This window comes from Macaca fascicularis, chromosome 1 (genome assembly GCF_037993035.2).
Source record: "Macaca fascicularis isolate 582-1 chromosome 1, T2T-MFA8v1.1".
In the NCBI taxonomy this organism is placed as follows: Eukaryota; Metazoa; Chordata; class Mammalia; order Primates; family Cercopithecidae; genus Macaca; species Macaca fascicularis.
The window spans coordinates 228990796-229013681 of record NC_088375.1 but is presented as its reverse complement, the minus strand read 5'-3'; the positions used below and the strand labels follow the sequence as shown (position 1 = coordinate 229013681).

General features: G+C 50.2%; 1 protein-coding gene across 50 annotated transcripts in view; it reads right to left on the bottom strand.

Moving 5' to 3' along the window:
- Positions 1 to 22886, bottom strand: part of NPHP4 (nephrocystin 4) — a 135936-nt gene that overhangs the window by 17012 nt on the left and 96038 nt on the right. For 43 of the 50 annotated variants that reach the window (XR_012427019.1, XR_010581598.2, XR_012427010.1 and 40 more), the window contains 3 exons: positions 9820 to 9980; positions 6260 to 6440; positions 217 to 342 (listed from right to left, as the gene is read on the bottom strand). Coding sequence is in view for 34 of the 50 variants with exons in the window: in XM_065530604.2 (XP_065386676.1) it covers positions 217 to 342; positions 6260 to 6440; positions 9820 to 9980 (468 nt within the window). In the remaining 16 variants the exon portion in view is untranslated. The remainder of the gene's footprint in view (positions 1 to 216; positions 343 to 6259; positions 6441 to 9819; positions 9981 to 22886) is intronic. The other 7 variants (XM_065530649.2, XM_074022110.1, XM_074022142.1 and 4 more) reach the window with 2 other exon arrangements.

Here is a 22886-nt window from a genome sequence, read left to right as displayed (position 1 = left end):
CACACACACACACAGATGCAGCCTTCCACCTCTCACATGCCACTCACGACCCACCTGCACGTGGACAGCACAATGCCATCCTAGATGCAGAGGGGCATTGTCAGCACCACGAATGGTGCACATGCACACACACACAAACACACATACACACAGTCTTCCACCTCTCAGCCACCACTCATGACCCACCCGCACATGGGCCCAACAGTGTCAACTCACGCCTTGAGCTTCCACTTGTGAGGAGGCTGCCTCCAGAGAAGCGGCTGGCTCCATCATTTGAGATGACCCGAGATCTGGATGGTGGCAATGTGCTACAACCTCTCACTTTCTGTTCACACAGGTGACCTAAATGAAAAACATCCCAACATAAGCCACTAACCCCAAATGAGAATCTGATGAAACAGATCAACCCACCACATAAGCAGTTCTGGCTTTCAAATGGCCCATCTACACCCTGGCATGCTAAGGCCCCACCGCCTCTGTTTTCAATGTTTTGCAATTGAGAGAGAGGTGGGAGCTCGTTCTGCTGTGAACTTTCTGCTGGGTCTTCATTCTTCTGCCGTGTCAGCAACAGCCTCTGTTTCCTGGTGATGAATGAAAGCGTGTGGCACTCACAGTTCACTGCACATGGATTCTTACTTCTGGATCTCTGGGTCACAAGGTGGGCTGCCTCACAAACTGTAACCTCGGCCTCTTGATGGCCACATTGTTCAAGGAGAGTACATTTACCCGTGCAAATGTCTGACTCCACACACACCCAGGGTGAAAGAGTCCCCACAAACTGGAGCCTTCACCAGAGCTGTGTTCGTAACAGAAGCCTTTGGCGAGCAAGCAGTGTGGCCTCGGGACAAGCGTGTCTTGTGGCTGGTGGGTGTGGTGCCCTGCGAACTTGCAAACCTGAGTATCCTAGGGAAAGCCGTGCTTGCCCACGGTACACTCTCCTGCGAGGATGGGACCCACAACCTCAGTGTGGCCTTTACCTCCCCAAGGGGTGAGGCAGAGCACCGCCAACGAAGCTGTGTCCCAAAATGAAGCACCCAGGGTGTGTGCAAAATGCTTGTGTCATCAATCTCCTTAATTCCGACGAGGCAGTGTTGAGTGTCCTCGGGCCTGGGATGTCCTCACCATTTTCCTGGGAGCTGTTAAAAGCGGGAACCCCTTCTCCGGGCTGCCTGCCTCTCTGCATCCCTTCGCTTCTGCCCACCCTCAGCCCCAGGGGAGGGAGGGGCTTCCACACTGGCCAGGTCCCTCCTCAGCCTTGGCAGATCCACCTGCTGCGTCAGGTTCCCTCCCCTCTTGCCCATCAGGAGCTGCTGTTTCCAAGGACAAGCTCAGTGCTGGGAGCATGCCCATGCGCAGGCGCCTGCAGAGGTGCCACATCCTCCATCCAACCCAGGTTCTCCCGGTGACAAAACTGGAGCTGACGGAGGTGTCTCTCTAGAATGGTTCTGAGCTGAGGCTGGAAAGGGAGCGTCCATCCTCCCAAGGGAGCCAGGCAGGTCTCCGAGCTGCTCTACCCGAGTCCAGCCCCTCCACACCCCAGCGAACAGCACCTGGATTCTGGAAAGGATCCAAAAGCCAGATACTGAATCTCAGATGGTGACACCAAACATTGGTGGGACAGCAGACCGGCCCCCAAAAAGGGCTGTTGAGGGCAAAGGCCCCGATGTGGTGGTGGAAAGAGGTTAGATTTAGCAATCACAGACAGCCTGGAGTCAATCTCTAGAAAACTTCTAGAAGAGTTTCACTTCACAGATGGATGGAAAGCTGGCGACACAGCAGCAAACAGTCCCTGCGGCCCTCAAAGAACTCACATTCTCCCAATTCTTAAGTTCCTTTGGTCATCTTGAGTTCTCTCTCTGGATCTCAGTCCAAGCCGGGCTGGCCTTTCTGCCACCTCCTGCAGGCTGGAGCTGTTCTTGGTCATCTGTCCCTGCTTCAGTCTTCGTAAGTTCTTTCAAAACTGAAGCTCCGAAAGCAACTGTGGCAAAGGCACTGGCGCGTTGGCCGCCTCCTCCCATCTGTGCACGAGCACAAATGCAGAATTCCCTGGCTCAGCGCCGTCCCTGGAGGCAGCTTGAAAGCTCACTGGGCAGCAAACGTGGGGTCAAGCTGCCTGCTCACCTGTGCTGAGAATTCGGCTCTCAAGGCCAGGTTCTGATGGCCACGCTCACAGCCGTCACCAGAAGGATGGGAAGGCTGACTGCCTCCTCCCACGCCACAGCTGGCAACCAGAAAGGCCAGTGGCGCACTTACCGAGCCATCTCTTTCCAGGAGAATTTCATTCCTTCCGATGTCCCAGTAGCTGACATCCCCTGCCTCCTGTTCTTTCTCCTTGACCCCAACGTCAGCACCGTGCTGTGCAGCAGGACAGCCGTGCTGACCTCCCCCTTGGCCCAGGTCCCTGCTACATCCCCACAAAGATGCAGCCTCCACTTCCCCTGCAGGCCCTGCACTGTGCTTCCACCTTTGGGCTACCAACCGACTCCCGGCACGTACAGCGTCCACTCAGTCCTCACTCCAAGCCGGCTTCCTGAGAACAAGCACCTAGAACAAGGGCTATTTTGGTCTTCTCCCTGTTGCTCTTAGACCCTCCCTCCTGTGCTAGCCTGCCATGGCCACCTCTGCTCCCACAAGCTTTGCAGGGGTCTCCAGCTTCCCCTCAAGTTAAAGCCCATCCCCTCCCGGTGGAGGCTGCAGAGCCTCTGCCCAAACACCCTCCTCTCGCCTGCCAGGAATCCGTTTTTGGCCCTAAAACTCGTGGTCACAGGATCAAGATCCCCGTCCCCAAGAAAGAAACCCAGATCAGCGCTCCTTCACACGAATAGATGTCCATGCCCCATAGGCTGTATCTCCTGAAGCCCAAGGAGAACAGGGCTCCAGATAAGAAGGGTGCTCAGGCTTCTTATCAACGCTTTCATCAATCTCTGCACCACAGCACCAGGTTCAAGGGCAAACACCAACACAAAGAAGCCACGATCAGGGTCCTCAAAGACCTCCCAGATTCATGTGGGAAAACGGCAGACAAGCAGGCTGGGGCGGGGAAAGGACAGCAGCCTGAACCAGCCCAGCCTGCCTGTGCCAGGGCCAGAGGTGGGGGCACGGGCACTGATGTTCACGCTCCAGGCCATGCTGCCCTCCACATGACGGGGAGAAAGTGCCACCGATGTCCACGCTCCGGGCCACACTGCCCTCCACATGACAGGGAGAAAGTGCCACTGATGTCCACGCTCCGGGCCATGCTGCCCTCCACATGACGGGGAGAAAGTGCCACTGATGTCCACGCTCCGGGCCACGCTACCCTCCACATGACGGGGAGAAAGTGCCACTGATGCCCACGCTCTGGGCCACGCTGCCCTCCACATGACGGGGAGAAAGTGCCACCGGCCCCAAAGCCTCAGTTTCCCACTCATGAGCTCAGCGTTGTCCTGGCTTCTTGCTGCATGTGTGTGTCTTCCCACGAGAATTCATGGCAGGGGCAGCAGCTCATGGGCTGGCAGTCCTGGCAAGCTCTCTGTCACATCCTGAGGACCTGCTCCAAGAAGGAGGGGCCTCCCAGCACCTCTGTTCACTGTGGGCTGCAGTGGGTTCACCCCACACCAGGGGCAGCCCAGAAGGCTCCACAGCTTTCTCGACCACCTTCATCTGCTAGCGAGTGGTTCCCTGAATGGCAGACGAGAAGGCCTCTGGTCCACTCACATCTGACTGGAGAGGGCACTGGGCTATTTTAAGCCTGAACTATGCACCACCCCGAGAAGTACTAAGAGATCAAGGAAAGTGTTACAAGGCCGAGCTGGGTCCAGACAGCTCCCAGGGCAGGCGATCAGCATTCCTGGAGCTCAGGCTCGCAGGACACCTAATGATGACAATGGCTGCAGCGGGTGGGACCAGCAGGACACGGAACCCTGCTGGGCTTCATGAGCATTTCCTCTTACTATATTTATACTTAGAGCACATGGGAAAATAAAGCAGGTAAGCTGAATTTACACTTGCACGCTCACTCAAGAAGGGTACAAGCGGCAAAGGCACTGCATTTCATCAGGGCACAACTTGGGTGTTAGATTAGTGCAGGCTTTCTTCCCTTTCCATGAGACAGGTTACGCCTGCACCAACACATCTGCTACAGGGGCAGGAATTCCCTGCAAACATACCGGGCTCCTGATGCAGCCCTGCAGCTGGAGCAAAGCCCACCACTGCCAACCGTGTGACCCCACAGCCTGGTCGTCTGTCAGAGTCCATCACCACCCAGTTCTCCTAGGATATCCCATGAGAACACAGATGCTTGGCCTGTGAGGCCATCTCTGCAGATGCCGGCCTCCCCCAGGAAGGGCCACAGAACACAAGTAACACCCAAGCTCCCAGCCGAACCCCTGTCCTACTCCACAGCTAAGATCACTGGGATCAAAGAAAGCAACCTGGTGCTTGCAGTCCCTGGACGACAAAAGCTGACCGAAAGACAGTGCGAAAGAGGCTGCCAAGGAAGTCAGCAGGCCTGCGTGGAGCAGCCACCAAGCACGAGGGCAGTCCTCTCCCCGTCATCAGAGTCCCAGGGCCCTGGGTCCAGCTGGCAGACGCCCGTGTCCCCAGCCATGGCACAGGCTTCCTTGCACGGCCTCAGACAGGAACACGCACTGTGAATGCAGCCAGCCCAGAGCAGAACCCAGGCTGAGGCCGAGGCTCAGGCTCCATCCCGCTCAGTCACCCTGCAGGCTTCCACGGCCGGCACCCACGCTGCTGGCAGAGAGAGGCCTACTGTACCACAGAATGGCCAGTTTTATGAAGAAAGAAAAGCCATAACACTTTTTTTCCCCAAAAAATGCAGAATTGACGGAGGAGAGCCAGGCTCGCTGCACGGATGCGCAGAGCGCTGCGGGTGGCATCTGTCCTTTGTTAAGACCTCTCCCTCTCCCGTGGGCACTGGAGGCTCCCGGGCTGGCTATCTCAGCCTTCCCTTCCCATGAGCTTATCTCTCTCTTGCAGGCAAAGTATGAAAATGACAATTGGAGATAACATATAATGGAGGCAATCTTTCTTCTGAAGATAAGATTTTAAAACCTGGAGTCACTGCACATTTGTGAGCTGGAGAATTAAATGTAAAAACAACCCGCGCGGTCTCGGACAAGAACACGCCTTGCAGCTCCCTTAGTTGCACGCGGGCCTTTGAATAACGCCTCCTGCTCACATGTGGCTCATTTATTTCTCCGGAACCTAATTGAGTTTTGCTGTGTCCATATTGTCTATTTTCCAGGCCACCTCGGATCTACATTCATAAACAGGCAGGCAGAGCCCCCGAGCCAACTCAACGGCTGTGCACTTGAGCCCCTCCGCTGGCCCCCCCAGCCTGTGTGCTGCCAGTGCCGGGTGGATGTGGCCCATGGGGCTCTGGGGTTTACGATCAGGCTGGGTTCTGAGGAGTGGAAAATTCCCTAATAAAATAGCAGAGAAGTCTGAATCTCATGCAGACAGACACAGCTTCGGAAACACCACACAGCTTAGTTTTGTTGTGCTTTCAATTCTGCCTTGAAAAATCCCAAACGTTCCAGAGGACCCTCGGGAGGTTCAGTGAGCTTGTCACTGGCCCTACAGGGTCCCACATTGGTCCTCTGCCCTGAGGTGCACACAGGCAGGCACCCAGCCTTGTGTCCCTCGACGTCCCATCAGCAGCCCCTGTCCCAGCAGAGGCCTCAGTCAAAGCCCCTGGAACGTCTCAGGTGGGACCCTCCTGAGCCACCCAACCCACGTGTCCCACCCGCCATAGTCCTGGACATGGAGTGAAGTCCAGGGCTTTGCTCAGTCCCTCTAACGAGCAATCGTGGGGCACCATTTTCTATCAAGTCATGGTGCTGGGCCGAGAAGAAGTGCACCTCTCCATTCTCCTCCTCCTGGGCTGCAGGGAAGTTAAGAACACTTCCCTTGTCTGTACTCCATCATGAGACACAGGGAAGTCTATCCCGGAACCCGATCACTGTATTTGAGGACTGTCCTGGAGATCCTCCAGGGATGGCACCAAACAACAAAATGCAGGAGAGCCCGATGACTGATGACCTCTAACCCCGATGAGAAATTCAGAATGCAAACAACTGGTTCCAGGACAGACTCAGCAGCCAAGGACACAGGCTCCATGGCCAAGCTGGGGAGAATTCTGCCGGTTTCTTCCTGGGCCCGTGAAGCCCATGATGTGGCCCCTGTCCGAGGGAGCCCACACTCTACCAGAGGGGTTGGGCGGCCACTGGAGAAACGGTACAAGGCTGGGGACTCTTACCCACGTTGGCCAAGGTCAGGTGCAGCCGGCCCTTCACCACCGAGTGGACACCAATGGGCTTGACGCGGCCAAATCCCAGCACGTCTCCACTCACCACCATGGTGTCCTGCTCATATTCGGTTGCCACAACCTCAAGCTCATGGGAGGCCTGCACAGCTGGCCGGCCTTGGCGGAGGAGATGCTGCAGAGGAGAAAAGCGCGCTCAGAGGCTGGAGCCGGCCCCGAGGACTGGAAACCCACCAGGAAAAGCCGCTGTGGACGGGAGGGAGTGTGCACAGCAGGACAAGACCCTGCACCACACTGGGGGGTGAGGGGGCGGCGAGCCAGAGGCCAGCGTCTTAAAGCAAGAGTCCTTATTACTGGGGTCTTTTTCACAAAGTCTTAAGTAAAGTATAACTGGATTTACCCACTGAATAAACACCACTGGGCCCTGTGAAGGCATAAGTGGGTCTGGCAGCTGCCCTGGAGGACCCTCCCCTCCACAGGAACCAAGAGCAGGAAAGAGGGCAGCCAAGCAACACAAAGGACTCTGAGCCAAGCGTGTCTGGGACAGCGAGGAATCCAGGACGGAAACCTGAACCAGACTCCAGGAGGAAGACAGGCCATTCACAGAGAGGGCAGGGAAGGCAGAGAAGGCCGGGGAGGCAGGCAGGCCAAGGGCACAGGGTACAGGGTATGATGCCTCCCCCATCTCCCTGGGCCAGGAAGCATGGCTGGGTAGGGGCCTGTGGGGCCCAGGGAGGGGCCGTGGGGCATGAGGGGCCCACCGGGAGCCCTGGGCTGGGGTTTGGCCCGGATCTGCATGCCAGGCCAAGGTTGCTCGGGGCAGGGTGGGAGCAGGAAGCCTCAGACCCAGCAGTGCCTCAGCAGGACTTTCCTGACCATGGGCTCCTCTGCTGATCAGATTCGACGGCTCAGTACTCTGCCTGAACACCAATGCTGTGAGGCGTGTGGGGGATGACAACGGCCTCACAGCTGCACCCCAGGCGTGGCTGGGACACTCTTCCCCATGTGCCCTCTCTGCTCTGGTGCTTCCTCTCACATAAGCAGCAGTGTGGGAGCAGATGAGGTTCCGGAATTTGTAATTCTCCAATTTCTACAGCAACAAAAGTGCCTGTCTCTGGGAGTGAAACGCCAGACCTGACCCTTCCCTTGTGGGTCTGGGGGCTTCTGGTCGCCACAGACCCTGCTCGCTTTGCCACATTCGTCTACACCGCATACGATCACTGCATAGACATCGATGATTCCGGAAACTCAGTCACTGGGAGACTGAGAAGATATGAGAAGTCTCCTTTGGAGAACAGCCAACAAATATAAGAAACTATGTCGGCCTCTCCAGGAGGCAAGGAAATGCAAACAGAATCAAGGCACCATTTTCCTCCCAAATCATTATCGAAATGGCCAATGGTGACTGGTTTAAAGGCTGACACCCTGTGAAGCCAAGGGCATGGGACGCAGTGCCCTCTGTCTTCAGGAAGTGCAGGCCGGGCTGAGCCTTTGGGCCAAACCCACATCTGGCTCTGCACGCCTGCAGCCCTCATGTTGGCGCCGTCAGAATTCTACTTCCGGGAACGTGTCACTGGGGAGAAGAGGATGGTAAAGAGCACAAGCTCCAGAGACAGAATGAGGCTGAGACTCCGTCCTGATTATCACCAGCGTGATCCTGGGCCTCTGTTTTCTCCACCAGAAACAAGGATAAAAACAGAACTGCCCCAGGGCTGGGCTGGGGGTCACACTGAAGGCAGCACAGGAGCTGTCTGTCCCTGGTGGAAACTCTTCTCATCGCCGTAGCAACGTGTTACGGCCAGTATCCCCAGGAAATCAGCTAAAGACGGGGGTAAAATTGAACTTCAAGAAGTCCACAGCAGTGATTAGCAGAAGGAAAAGCCACCGCAGCGACCCGCAACAGGAAAAGCTCAAACAAGATGAAAGCTGGCCCCGCCTGCGGAAAGTAAGTCCACCAAAGGCTAACCAGAGCATCCTAACTCTCCCGGGAGCTGGAGTCAAGAGGATTCTCTCTGATCATCTCAGTTTTCATGTTTTCTACCTAAGTTTTAAAGCTACAAGATTCTATTTTAGAAAAGTGAAGCTTTATATGTAATTGATTCAAGTCTATGTCAACAAGTGTGATGGCACTTGTTTAAGGGGCTCTTCGTGTAGGAGGAGATCAAATGGCTTCCGTCTCCATATGGGACAGCAAAGAGGGGGTACAAGGTTCGGCTGGGCATGACGGGGGAGCCACTGCCGCCCCACACGTGCCCAGCGGGGCCCGGCTCTACCTCCCACACCGCCTGTCTCCTTCACTCCTCTCCACCATGCAGCGCCTGCTGGGGTTGAGGCCTGTGCTAGAGATGCTGCGGTGTCAACACCCAGTCCTGCCTTGGGGACATCAAAGCCAGCATGGGAGACAGACAAGCAAGGGCCACGATGACCCTGCGGGGCCCATGCCATGACCCTGATAGGAATAGAGGCCCAGGGTGAGGCATGAGAAGAGCAGCCAAGCCCTGCGGAGTCCCTGCCACCTGCAGACCCCGCCCTGAACGTTCTGTGCACCGCCCACCACCCTGGGGGGCATCAATCTCCTCTAGAAGTCACAGGGAGGGGGATGGAGCCTGGATCAGTCGGTCAGACACAGCGAGCCAAGAGCAGACCAGAGAAGAGCAGCTGGAAAAACTCCCAGACGCCCACACCCCCCACCCCGAGAGCACAGTGCGGCTGAAGCAGCAGAGGAGTCGCGCTTCTCAGGGGTCAGCAACTGCTGGGGAGGATGAGGCTATAAGACAGGAAGCCCCGGGGGTTCAGCCGTGTCAGGAATCCAGGGGGAAAGCAGCTCTGTGGCACTCGAGAAAAGTGGGGAAATCTCAGAGACTCAGGGCCTGCAAAAATGATGCCACATCCTCTCCCAGCTCCGCCCCATGGCCTGAGAGGAGAAGTCTCAGGACACCATGGAAGTGTGTGAAACTGGCCCCAGGCCTTGGCCCAAGAGTTGCTATGGGGTCCCCTTCATACAACGGAGAAGCCTTGGGAAGAATCCCAGGGAGGACGAGTGAAAGAATCCATGGATTAAGGTTTTAGTATACAAGGAGAATGGAAAACTACAATTAGTAAAAGAGATCCTAATTTTCATTAGAATGAGAAAAGCATGACACATGTCACTGACCTTAGGAATCAGGTCACCCTGCATGCCCCAGTCATTCGCGTATCCATTTATTCATCCTCAACCCACCTTGGATGTACCTGCCCTCACCACATTTACCACATGGAAGGAGATGAAGTGACACTGCCTGGTAGGTCAGTTTGCAGGAGAAATAGGTAACTGAGTTTGATCTTAAGAGCTTCCTGAGCAAACAACTAGCATTATAGAATTCAGACAGTGAAAAATCTTTTCCTTTCAAGAAACAGAGAATGCAGCACTATTTTTTAATTAGTGAACAAAGAAGGCCAACCAAGTCCTGCACAGGACAGCGCCCACTCCTTCCAAGCAGACAGACGCTGGAAGTGTGACTTGTCCCGTGAGGGACGCAGCTCCCACTGTGCCTGTCCTTCAGGAGAGCCACTACCTTCATCTGGACGGCGGCAGATCCGATGAGCAGCAGGGAGTCTCCGTCCCAAACGTCGATCTGCAGGGTCTGCACGGCGAGGTAGTGGGCGAAGCAGCGCCGCTCACCTGGCTTCAGGAACCCAGGGCCCACCATGTACCTCAGTTGGAAGCCAGGAGACCCTGTCAAAGAGGCCCCAAACGAGGGCAAAAGTAATTGGAGTCATTCATCATCTTTACACTTGGAAGAGATTTCGGCTCTGGTCATGATTACTAATTTCTGCTTCTGTCATAGCTACAGTTAATAGACACATTAATCAAAAACATTATAAAATATCCAAATTAACAGAATGAAGAGTCATGTTCAGAAGAACTACATTTCTTTCCCATAGAAACAATCAACTCCTCCCAAAATAAGATTTATGGTTTCACCAAGTCCTTGTAATAGCCTATGATGGATGGGAACAAATGTCCTTATGAGGCTGGCTGGGGAGTTTATTATTCTGGGCAGGCAGAATTTAAGAAAAAATGTAGTCTACATCTGCTGTCAAAACTGGCATGTTCACACACACAGGCAGAGCTCAAACCGACATCAGGCTTAGAAATAATGTGTGAGACAGCCAGCAGCCCCTCTCCTGGCCCTAAAGCAGGACTGCACCTGCCCCATGGGTATCCCGGGCTCCTCCTGTGGGGTATGTCCTGGTCATCAGGCTAAGAGATGGGAACTGGACTGCGGCCCCTGCCTTCATCTTCTTGAAGTGGCATTATCATTAATTCTAAATTGACAAAAATGCCATTGGAACCATCTTTAGTTAAAGTTCGAGGAACAGCAATGCTGGGAAGAATTTCAAAACAACATTATCTCTCTTTCTATCAATAATGGCGACAACATTCCCAAAGCCCCCAATGAGCAGAGGAAGGAATGAATGTTTACTCAGTACCTCCAGTGCCAGGCCCCAAGCCAGGCTGAAACTTGGCCACAGGTCCTCTCCACCCAGGCTCCAGCCACCTCAAACCCCACAGGATGACCACAGACCACATCCCATCTGCATTTCTCAAGACCGAAGGACAAGGAGTGAGCACAATGTGTCAGGACAGGGGACTGAGGGGGAGTGAAAAGTGTAGGGCCCAGGGTGGGCCCCAAGGAGGTGGAGCAAAGACCCACTGCTCAGGCCCGGCACTGGCCACAGCAGGAGCTCACGGGGGCATCTTGGGGCAGAAAGGCAAGTAAGGAATCTGGACGAAGACCAAGGAGGAGATGGTGATTAACATCACCCAAGGGCAGGCATGTCCCCAGTGTGGCACCTCAGAGATGATCAGCCACACGGCCCCCACCCCTGCCCTGGCCCCACCTATCCTGGACTGTGGCATCTAGTGAGAGATCAGGGCAGACCCATGCACAGATGGGAGCCTAGTGGCACTTCTTGCAGGGGCAGCAGGCCCTGGAACAAAGACCCATGAGCACCAAAGCCTGGCTCAGGGCATGACCTGCACTGACCTGGGCTGCAGAGGAAGGAGTTGCCCAAGCCCTCCCTCCATACTGGCCACGCCTTTGCAGGCCAACTCCCCAGTGATACCCTGGGTACGCTGCAACCCTACCTCAGCCTCTCCCATGCCACAGATCCTCCTAGAGCTCTAGGCACTTGACCCAACGGGACCCTCTGTTTTGTCTCCCGGGGAGCTCCTTCCAACGTCCTGCTGGGCCGGCCCCCGCTCCATCACCACTATACCCCAGTACTGCCAGGTCCTTTCAATGCCACCATTAATTCATTCACTCAGCAAATAAATGACTGCGCCCCCTCCATGCGGGAGGCCCTGCACAGGGTAGTGCTGGGAGAACTGGACAAGCAGGGCCCCACCCTTAAGGAGCTCAGGGTCTCAAGGACAGAGACACTGATCCCAGAGCTGACAGCATGCTGAGAGCTCTTGGAGTGGGCGGCAGGGGGCGGCGCATGCTAGGCAAGGGGCCATCCTGGTCTGGGCTCCTCTGACCAGCCTCCCAACTCTCCCCACCGCAGCCTCAGACCTTTCCCCTCCCTGTCTAGCTGGGACAAGAGGCTCCTCCGTGGCCAACCCTGAGGTCTAAGCTCCCCACAGTCCACCCTATGTCATTTCCATCCCACTCACAAGTAAAGGAAGCCGGCCTCCAACTGAGCTAAGAAGACTACCGGGGCAGTGGCCCTGTCCTCCCCAAGCCCACCTCCTGCACCCCCATCACAAACACCGCGCCCCAGCCTGGATAGAATCCTCACTGCTTCTGGGGTTGAGGAAACAGAAAACATAGTAATGGTAGAAACTAACCACTCTCCATTCAAAGGCAGATCCAGGCAATGACGAATGAGTAACCATCTAGAAGACCAGAGTAGCCAACTCCCACGGTGGCAGGGATGCGGGGTGCAGGGATTCATCTTAACACAGCACCCCAGTGACAGAGAAAACAACTTTTCAAGTGTATTTGGAACATTAATATAAACTAACCATCTATTAGGCCACAAAAAACTACGCTCCATAAAGTAGAAATAATACAAATAATATTCTCTGAACATAATGCAATAAACTAGAAATTAATACACTAGCCTGGGCAACATGGTGAAACCCCACCTCTACAAAACACACAAAAGTCACCTAGGCATAGTGGTGTATGCCTGTAGTCCCAGCTACTCATGAGGCTGAGGCCCATCACTTGAATACAGGAGATGGAGGTTGCAGTGAGCTGAGATCGCACCACTGCACTCCAGCCTGGGCTACGGAGCAAGACCCAGTCTCAAAAAAGAAAAAAAAAACAACAAAAAAAGGTAAAATTTTTTAAGAAACAAATTTGCAAATAAATAACTTTCTGTCAAAGGGCAAACACAATTGAAAAAGATTTTCTGGAAACAGTAATAATAATGAAAACACTACTTATTAGTATCAACAATCATAAGGCAGTAATCACAGGAAAATTCATAGCCTTGAATCCTGTATATCCATACAAACAAAGAATTAAGATAAATGAACTAAGCAGCTCAAAAAAAAAAAAAAATAGGGAAATAGCAAAGTATACCAAAAATCAAGGAGAAATGAGAGGACAGTAAAGATAAACACAAAATTTAATCAAATAGAAAACAAAACAATAGCAAAACCCATATGACATAAACTTTAAAACTCTTCAGAAAGACGCACAGTGGAAATGAACAGATGGAAAGGCAGTCTTCTCTGGGACCATCATCTCCTAGCTCTTGGGTGTAAATTCTCCCCATGTGATGGAATGCCCACAAGGATCCCTAAAAAGTCCTTATGGAAAACTAAATAAGCAAGAATACCCAGGAAAACCCTGCAAGGAAGATCAATGTGGTGAGAGCTCAGCTTGCTAGAAATTCAGGCAATGAAAGAGGCTCTGACTGAAGGCACAGTCCCAGTGACCACAGACACAGCCTAGTGCAGAGGACGCAAACCGCAGACCGAGGCCAAGCTCAGCACAGATATAAGAAATCGTTTTTATGTTTTTAATGAGTTGTAAACAAAAAGAAGAAAATGTGACAGACAACACAAGCGGCCCAGAAAGCCTAAAATATTTACTAGCTGGCCCTTAACAGCCCTTTGGGCCAAGTCTAATGGAACAAATTAGAAAATACAGAAATAACCCCAAATGCATGAAGAATGTTGGTCCATGATGATGGTGGCTCTCCAGTCACCAGAAAACAGACAGGTTTTATCAACAGGCATGGGGTCTGCAGGATAGACATGGGAGACAAAAAAATAAAAAAATAAAATTTCTGAAAAAAAAGTTACCACTTTTTTTATTTTTGTGTTTATGTCTAAACATAAACAAAACCTGCAAGTCCAAGAACATGAGCCTAAATCGCTCTGTAAAGCGGGAGAGGAGAAAGCCTTTCTGTCTATGACTCAATAATTCAGAAGCAAGAAAAGACTGATACATTCGACTACATTTAAAAAAACCCTTTTATATAGCAAAGCCCACCATAAGCAAAGTAAAAAGACAAATGAAAAGTAGGAAAACACACTTGCAATTATTACTGTATCACGAAGGTTCTTCTCCCTAATAAGAGCTCCCCAGAACAGAAGACGAAATAGACTAAAAACATGATAGAATAATGGGAAAAGATATGAATAGAAGTTTGGAGATAAAGACAAATACAAAAGATACTCAACTTGACTCATCATAAAAGAAACGCAAATTAAAACTGCACTAAGGGCCAGGCGTGGTGGCTCACACCTGCAATCCCAGCACTTTGGGAGGCCAAGGTGGGCGGATCACGAGCTCAGAAGTTCAAGACCAGCCTGGCCAACATAGTGAAACCTTGTCTCTACTAAAAATACAAAAATTAGCTGGGCATGGTGGCTCATGCTGTAATCCCAGCTACTCAGGAGGCTGCGGCAGGAGAGTCACTTGAACCCAGGAGGTGGAGGTTGCAGTGTACCAAGATTGCGCCACTGCACTCCAGCTTGGGCAACAGAGTAAGACTTCATTTCAAACAAAACAAAACAAAAAAACTGCAATAAGATGGACTTCACATCTATGGGACTGTAAAGCTACCAGCCGTTAATGCCCCATCGAGACAGCGAGCAAGAGGAAACCAGCAGCCCCGGGGATTGCCAGTGGAGCCCCAGGTGGCGGCACCCGGCACAAGGTGTGGGGCAGTGTCTGTCAATACCAATGAAGCCTATGATTCCATAATCCCCTTTCCAGAACCAGAAAGAACTAACTGCTAAGACAGTGAAATACTGGAAATGATGCAAATGTCTATTAGGGTGGTTGTGCTGAGTAAACAGCAGCACAACCACCCCACAGAGCATGACGCAGCTACCGTAGAAACGAGCACAGCTGACATCTGTGCAGCCCACAGAGCATGACGCAGCTACCGTAGAAACGGGCACAGGTGATGTCTGTGCAGCCAAACTTGGGCTATGACGTTAACTGAAAAAAGCAGGGAGCAGAAGAGTGTATTTGGTACGTTATCACTGAATTAGAAAGCAGGGAAAATAAAATGTAAATGTTTGCTTATTTTTGAAAAAACAAATCAATAAAAACACTGGAAGGATCAGCCAGAAACGAAAAGTCTGGTTACCGTTAGGGGGCTGGGCAGGGGGTGGAGCCCGCGGGGATAAGGGAAGCAGGAGCCCTGAGCACACACTGGACTATGGTGTTCAACTTTCAACCATGTAAATAGTCCAAAAAATTTAAATCAAAAAGGAAAGCAAACATAAAATTGAAAACAAATTAAAACAAATGAATCATACTGAATATCAAACTGGAGATAAGAATTATTTCCAGGGCTTTTGGTCACACTAGACCAATTCTACACCCTTGGTGGGACAGAGCCCAAAAGGAACTGTGAAGAACCCGACTTCAGCAGGACGCGCACTGTTGACATTAAGTCAACAGTTCACATCAGCAGTGTCATTGGGAAAACGCATTCTATACGTTGTTAGGCAAAATAAATAAGTAAATACATGATGAGAAACCATGATTTTCCGTGTAAGAGAGATACAAATAATATAAGGAAATTTATGAGAAAAATTCTAAATCTGACTTAGGAAGATCAACATGAACTCACGTTTTAACATTCCCCCAGCTCTTCCCGGCAAAAGGCTTTGAAGCAAGAAGACTCAGAATCAAAGCACCTCATATCCTTTTTCTTTTTTTTTTTTTTTTTTTGAGACGGAGTGTCGCTCTATTGCCCAGGCTGGAGTGCAGTGGTGCGATCTCGGCTCACTGCAAACTCTGCCTCCAGGGTTCACGCCATTCTCCTGTCTCAGCCTCCCAAGTAGCTGGGACTACAGGCGCCCACCAAAACGCCCAGCTAATTTTTTTGTATTTTTAGTAGAGGCGGGGTTTCACCGTGTTAGCCAGGATGGTCTTGATCTCCTGACCTTGTGATCCACCCGCCTCAGCCTCCCAAAGTGCTGGGATTACAGGCGTGAGCTACCACGTCCGGCCAGCACCCCATATCCTGATCTCCGAAACGTCATGTCCATTCAGACGGACCAAGCTCCACAGAGAAATGGGCCCTGGCTGGCGGCAGGGAGAACACAAGATAAGCCTGGAACCGGCACTGCTCCAGAAAGCAGGAGGCGCTCAAAGGCCAATCAGAGTAGGTGAAAGGCCGGAAGGGCTCCTGGAATAATAATGAGTGCAATCCGGCGCATCGATGAAGACGCAGGAGGCCACAGCCACACTCCAAAGACAAAGGAAAACAGCCAGATACCTAACGCTGGGATCGCCACTACTGGGCTAACTATTCCACCGACTTCTCACTCTGAAAACCGGCAATTAAAGGGAAAGAATTAAACCTTTGTCTTTTTGGCGCACATATCTTTTTGGAGCACGTATCTGTAGTTCATCCCGTCAGTAGGGAAAGTTCTTTTTTAACAAAGAATGTGAGCTAATAAAGGCAGAGCAAACCAAATGATAGAATTAGACAAACTACCATTTCAAAAACACCAATTAAATAACTGACGCAAGCAAAGCTCGGCCCAGGCTGTTACAAGAGGTGGGAGGTTGCTGGGGACCAGATATTTCCACGAAGAAAAAAAATGGCCCAAGGAATTCTTCAGTCAGTTCAAAGGGAAAAACTCTCTTTCTACAGGAAAAACCTAGGGGTGGGCATCTTAACCAAGCGACCAAATCGGCGTCGTAACAATGAGATGGTCTGGCACTCGCGCCTCCTGAGGTGGTGGGCTGTGAAGCACACTGCACTGACAATGAAGGGTTCATGCTGAGATCCAGAATCAAACTGAGCTTTCGGCCCTCGCTCCCAGTGTTCAAGAACTACAGGGATAAAGCAACACGTTCAACAACAGGAAGAAGCAACCGATAAGCACGGAACATGGGACGTTCTGCAAGACAGCTCACTTGGTCTCTCTCGAAAGCCAGTGTCACTGGAAAAGAATGCAGACGACTACCAGATTAAAGCGATAATCACAAATACAATACAGGAACCTGGGCTGGATCCCAGATCAAATAAACATACATGGAGGACAAATGGGGAAATGGTACTATGAAATTTGTATTATCTTAAATGTGATACTAGAATTGCACATATATAAAAGGGTACCCTTATTTTTAAGAGATGCACGTTGCTTATTTAGAGGTGGTGTTACCATGCATGTCTACAACTTACTTTCAAATAATTCAAGATAAACAGTTAAGCAACATTCCAAAATATGGCACGGTTTCTGCAGGTGGGGACATAGGGGATTAGGGCTCTCGCAGAGGGCCCGAGAAAGAGGAGATCCACTAAGCAAGACATGGCGAGGCCGTGCTAGGTGGCCCGGAGCAGGACTGTAGGCTGGTCTTATGGAGATGCCTCTCGGCTGGGAGAGCCCAGGGAGGGGAAATGGACTGGCGTCCTTCAGAAGAACAGATACTCTTGGCTGATCCAAAATTCAGTGACTTCAGCTCTCACACGGAAGAGGGCCCCACGAGACAAAAACACCAAGAGAAACATGTTAGGAAGCAAAAGGCCAGGACAGGAGCAAAGAAAGCAAAAAGGGTCGAAGGCACCAAGCCCAGGGCCGAGGAGGGAACCAACGCATGCAGGGGAGACCATGCCCTCAGCAGAGCCCCCCGAAAGGTGCAGGAGGAAGAGGTGATGCGAAGAAAGGCCACTCACAGCTCCGAACACCCAAAAAAGGAGAAACCCACTCTCGGGAGCCCTGGGCTCCTCCAGGCCACGGGCGTGGCTGCGGGAAGCTTCAGTTCAGGAGGACCAGTGTGCAGGGCCTTGGCACACCCCCCAACAGCTTTGCCAGGAAGACAGCCCCGCCTCAGATGCCGCTCTCTTAGTGGATCTTCCTCCCGATCAGGACGAGGCAAAGGCCTGGGAAGCTGGAACCAAGGCGTTCTCCCATCTACCCTCATTCACTCAGACACCCGAGTCTCTGGCAATGTCAAATTTTGGATTCTGAGAACATAATTTTCCTTAGGACAACTATTCAGGGGCTGGGAATTGGCTTGTCTAAATTTGGTGGGTATGGGGCCAGTGCTTTCAAATCCTACATGTCCTATTAACTCTGGTGACGGGCTATGGAAAGAATGCCTATCAATTCAAACACACACATGCATACACACACACACACACACACACAGACAACACTAGAAAATGGGCAGGGGAGACCTGAACACATGCCTCATGAACGACGATACCCCCGAGGCCAGCAGGCCTGTGAAAGGCACTCAGTATCATCAGGGAAGCTCCGACCACCAGATGCCTCCACATCAGGATGGTTCAAAGAAACAAAGAAAACCAGTGATCACCATGTGACTGGCGAGGGCATGGCGCTGTCTGGGCTGCTGGGTTCCCGCTGATGGATGTGGAAGCTGGCACAGCACGAGGGAAACCTGCCTGGCAGATCCATTAAACCTAACAACAGGTGCTGCTCCACAACCCAGCCGTTCACTCCCAGGCACATCTCCAACACAACGGCCCGTGCGCACCAAAAGCACACTCGCAGCAGCATTACGCAAAAGAGCCAAAAACTAGAACCATTCCATTGCCTATTCGAATGGAGAAGTATCACAGAATCACCAGACACTGGGTTTCTCTACAGCCAGGAAAATGGAAATGCTACTGCTATAGACACAACAGGGACCTCACAGACAAGAGGCCAGCAAAAGAAGTGGGATTCAAAACAGAACATAAAACATGATCCCACCGAAGTCCAAAAAAGGGGGCAAAATTGATCTATGGTGGCGGAATTCAGAAGGGTGGTTCCCTTGGGGGAGGTGAAGGACTGGGGTGAGGGAGGCCTCTGCATCCTGTTCCAGAGCCCCTTCCGGGCTGGGAGGTGGTTACGCAGATGTGTTCACTTGGTAAAATTTGTACCTTTTATAAAAATTAGCTCAAAATGGATCACAGACCTAAATGTGAACCACAAAACTATACAACTCCTAGGAGATAACACAGAACAAAATCTAGGTGACCTCAGAGATGGCTTTTCAGATACAACCCATGCACAATCCATAAGAGAAATAACTAATGAGCTGGACTTCATTAAAATGAAAAACTTCACTCTGCCAAACATACTGGTAAGAGAATAAAAAGACAAGCCATAGATCGGGAAAAAACATTTGCAGAATACGTATCTGATAATGGACTTGCATCCAAAATGTATACAGACATCCGTTCAGGTATCTGAGCAGAAATCTCATGAAGGAAGATGTACAGAAGGCAAATAAGCATGAGAAGATGCTCCACATCATATGTCACTAGAGAACTGCAAATTACAACAACAAGACACCACTGTACGGCCTGCTAGAGAGGCTAAAATCACAACCACTGACAAGACCAAATGCTGGTGAGGATACGGAGCAACCAGAACCCTCATTCACTGCTGGTGGGAACACTTTGGAAGACAGTATGGTGATTCCTAACAAAACTAAACATACTCTTACCACATGATCCAGCAACCACACTCCTTGGTATTTACCTGTGAGTTGAAACATTATGTACACACAAAACCCCGTACACAAATGTTTCTAACAGCTTTATTCAAAATTGCCAAAAACTGTAAACTACCAAGATGCCCATCAAGAGGTGAATGGAAAAATAGGCTGTGGCACGTACGTGCAATGAAGTGTCATTCAGCAATCCAAGAAATGACTGAGCGAGACATAAAAAGCCATGGAGGAACTTTAAATGCACAGTGCTGGAAGAAACCAGTTTTGAAAAGCTGCGAACTATGATACCAGTTGTATGACGTTCTGGAAGAGGCAACATGGAAACAATCAAAAGAACAGCAGTGCCCGGAGAGGAGGGGAGGGCTGAATAGGTGGAGCGCAGGGGGGTGGAGGGCGATGAAGCTATTCCGTATGATCCATCATGGTGGATCCACGATGTCATGTATTTGTCAAAAATCACAGACTGTATAATGCAGAATGAACTTTAGCGTAAACTATGAGTTTAGTTCATAATACTTTTTAATACTGGTTCATCAATTGTAACAAATGTGTCACACAGCAGGTATGGTGGCTCACATCTGACATCTCAGCACTTTGGGAGGCTGAGGCAGGAGGATCACTCGAGCCAAGGAGTTCAACACCAGCCTGGCCAACATGGCAAAACCCCATCTCTATAAAAACTACAAAAAAGCATTAGTTGGGCACGGTGGTGCATGCCTGTGGTCCCAGCTACGTGGGGGCTGAGGTGGGAGGACTGTTTGAGCCCAGGAGGTAGGGGTTGCAGTGAGCCATGATTGTGCCACTGGACTCCGGCCTGGGTGACAGAGTAAGATCCCGTCTCAAAAAAAAAGAAAAAAAAAACCTGAAAACAGAACGTGTCACACCAACGCAAAATGTTAATAATAGGGGAAACTCTTGGAGGGGGAGGTCCTATGGGAACTCTCTGTACCAGCTACTCAATTTTTCTGTAAACCTAAAACCGATCTAAAAACATAAAATTATTAATTTTTTAAAATAATAGAACTATGCACTGGCAATCTGTGCTCTTTACCATATGCATGTTATATAGTTCAACAACAACAACAACAAATATCTTTTAAGTGAGGCTTATGAGAGGCTCAGTCCTGAACTGATGCAACTCCCAAGGCCCTAGGGAACCGTGCCCGTCCAGGGAGAACCCTCCCGCAAGCTGCGGCTGCTGAAGGAAGCCCAGACCTGCCCAGGCAGAGACTCAGCTATGTAAGAAATGGAAATCAGTCGGGTGGGGTTTTTTTGGACTTCAACTTAAGAATTTTGGACTTTGAATTTTAATTCATAATGACAAGAAAATTTGATTTTGGAGTTTCATTTCTTTGGACTTCAACCTGCAAGGAAATTTAATTTGGGGACTTTAATTCCTCTCTGGGAAATTCATCATGGAAAGGGGTTTATATTCAAGTCAGAAGCATCTCTAAGTGGTTGGCCTTTTTTATTGAACGATCTCAATGCTATCATTTAACTTCACTGCAGAGCCTCTGATGAGCTGTGCTGGATGAAATGACTGGATGGAATTTGGAATGGGAAACAGAGTAGGGAATGAGTCTTCAGCAGTGGGTACAGAGGAGCCTTGAGAGCAATGCATTAATCCAATCCATTTTACAGCCTTCTGGGGACATCAGTTGGACTGCCTACCGAAGGCCTCCGGAGAATTGAAAAAGGAAAGGTGGTTGGCTTAGTTGAAGTGATTCAGGAAGGTTGGAACCGCCCTGGTGGTGACCAGTCCCCTCCCTGCAAAGACAAAGGCCATACCCCTGGTTTAGTAATGATGAAGGCCAATGAGTTGAGAAAACCAAACCCCGGAGATGTTGTAGGAGCACGGAAATGTTGTAGGAGCATGCCCTTCCCTGGCTTCACACCTCCATGCAAAGGAGCCTCCTGTGGCCTCTCTCTGCCCAGCCCCCATGCCTCTCAGGGCGAGAGCAGCTCAACTGACTAGGGACGGGGAACAGACTAACTGAGCTAACTAACTAGGCTGCTCACTCCTCCTCCCCACTCTCTTCTTTTCAGATCTGCCCACAGTCCGAGATGTGCTTCCAGGCATGCAGAGAGGCGAGGGCTCACCCCAGGTGCAAAGCCCGCTGCTGTCTGGCCAACTTCCACCTGCATCAAAGGCTATCCACATTGGGGGCTGGCACCAGTGGGCACAGCTGGCTCTCAGACCAACCAAGTACTACACCCTCTTTATCATGAATAAATGCATGATCAAGATAGTGATATTTTCATGTCCGCCATCTGCCTCTCTTGATTGACTGTGCCCATGGACAAGAAACAAGAAGCATGCCCTGTTGTACCTGGTGACCCTGGTGCCCAACTGTTTGGCTGACCTGTTCTATTGTTTTGTCTTCTGAGCATTTACACTCATCAAATTTTTTTCCTTCTACTTTTATTGGGTTTGTTCTGTCTTTTCTCCCCCCAAACTTCTTAAGTTGAACAATTAAAACAATATCTGAAAGTGTACTTTTCTTCTTCACCAACACAGGCATTTAAAACTGTAAATTCCCCTGTATTTACAATTTTACTTGCATCTCCTAAGTTTTGATATGCAATATTATTTTGTCATTCAGTTTTAAATAATTAGGCATTTCTATTTGAGGTCTTCATTGACCCATGGAATAATTAGAAGCATGTTTTAAAATTAAAAAAAAAAAAGCAGTTCAGAGTGGTTGTAGGGGAGGGAGTGACTGACTTCTGATCTTGTGGAATTATGACCAGAGAAAGTTATAAAATTAGATTTTATACCAATTCTCTCAGTATAGGGGATGCCTACTTGGTGAGCTAAAAATAAATATATGAATGATGATCCGTTTTTCTAAGTTTCAAAGTATGCTTTAAAATAATGCATATTCTCTAAATGGGGTATACAGGTTTTCTCAGATCACCTTTTTAAACTGTATTTTATAATATCCTTATTAATTTATTTCTGTTTGATCATCAATCTACTGAGAAGTATGTCTAGATCTCCCATGATTGTGGGGTTTTGCCGATTTCTCCTTATAAGTCCATCAAGTTCTCCTTTCTATCTTGAGGTTACGTATGTTAGAAGTTCGCGGATTCAGAACTGTTTCTTTTCCTAGTGAATTACTTTCTTGGTTATTGTTTAACAGCCTCCTCGATCCCTAGCGCTGCATTTGTTTTGTGTCTCTATTGTCAGGCGCCATTGTTAGGCTACTTCCATTTGAGGTCAGTACTTCAACATCACTTTTCCCACCTGCCACTTTCTACCTCGAGAGGCAGCAGTGTTTGAGACCCCAGCTGGGTCCCTTATGAGTTGTGTCACTAACCAAGATGGGGAAACTGACCATCAATAAAAATACCAACATGTCAGGTGTGCTTCTATTCAATGTAGCTTTAATTTATTAGTTTACAATGATACCTGAAGAAAAAAAAAGTCATTGGTCCCCATCCTTGAAGGATGCCAGGGAATCATGTAATTACTTCAGAAACTGGCAAATAAAGGGAAGAATCAAGTATTATCCAGCCTTTCCTATACAAACCGCATCTCAATGTAAGCAAAAAGTTGATGTCGGGAAGTTTCTTATTTTGGAAGCATCCCAGCTAACGAACAAGGGAGGTGTTCTAGAAACAGAACGTCACCACTGCACAAATGACACAGCAGTGGGCATAATGGCTGCTGGTGCAACATAAAA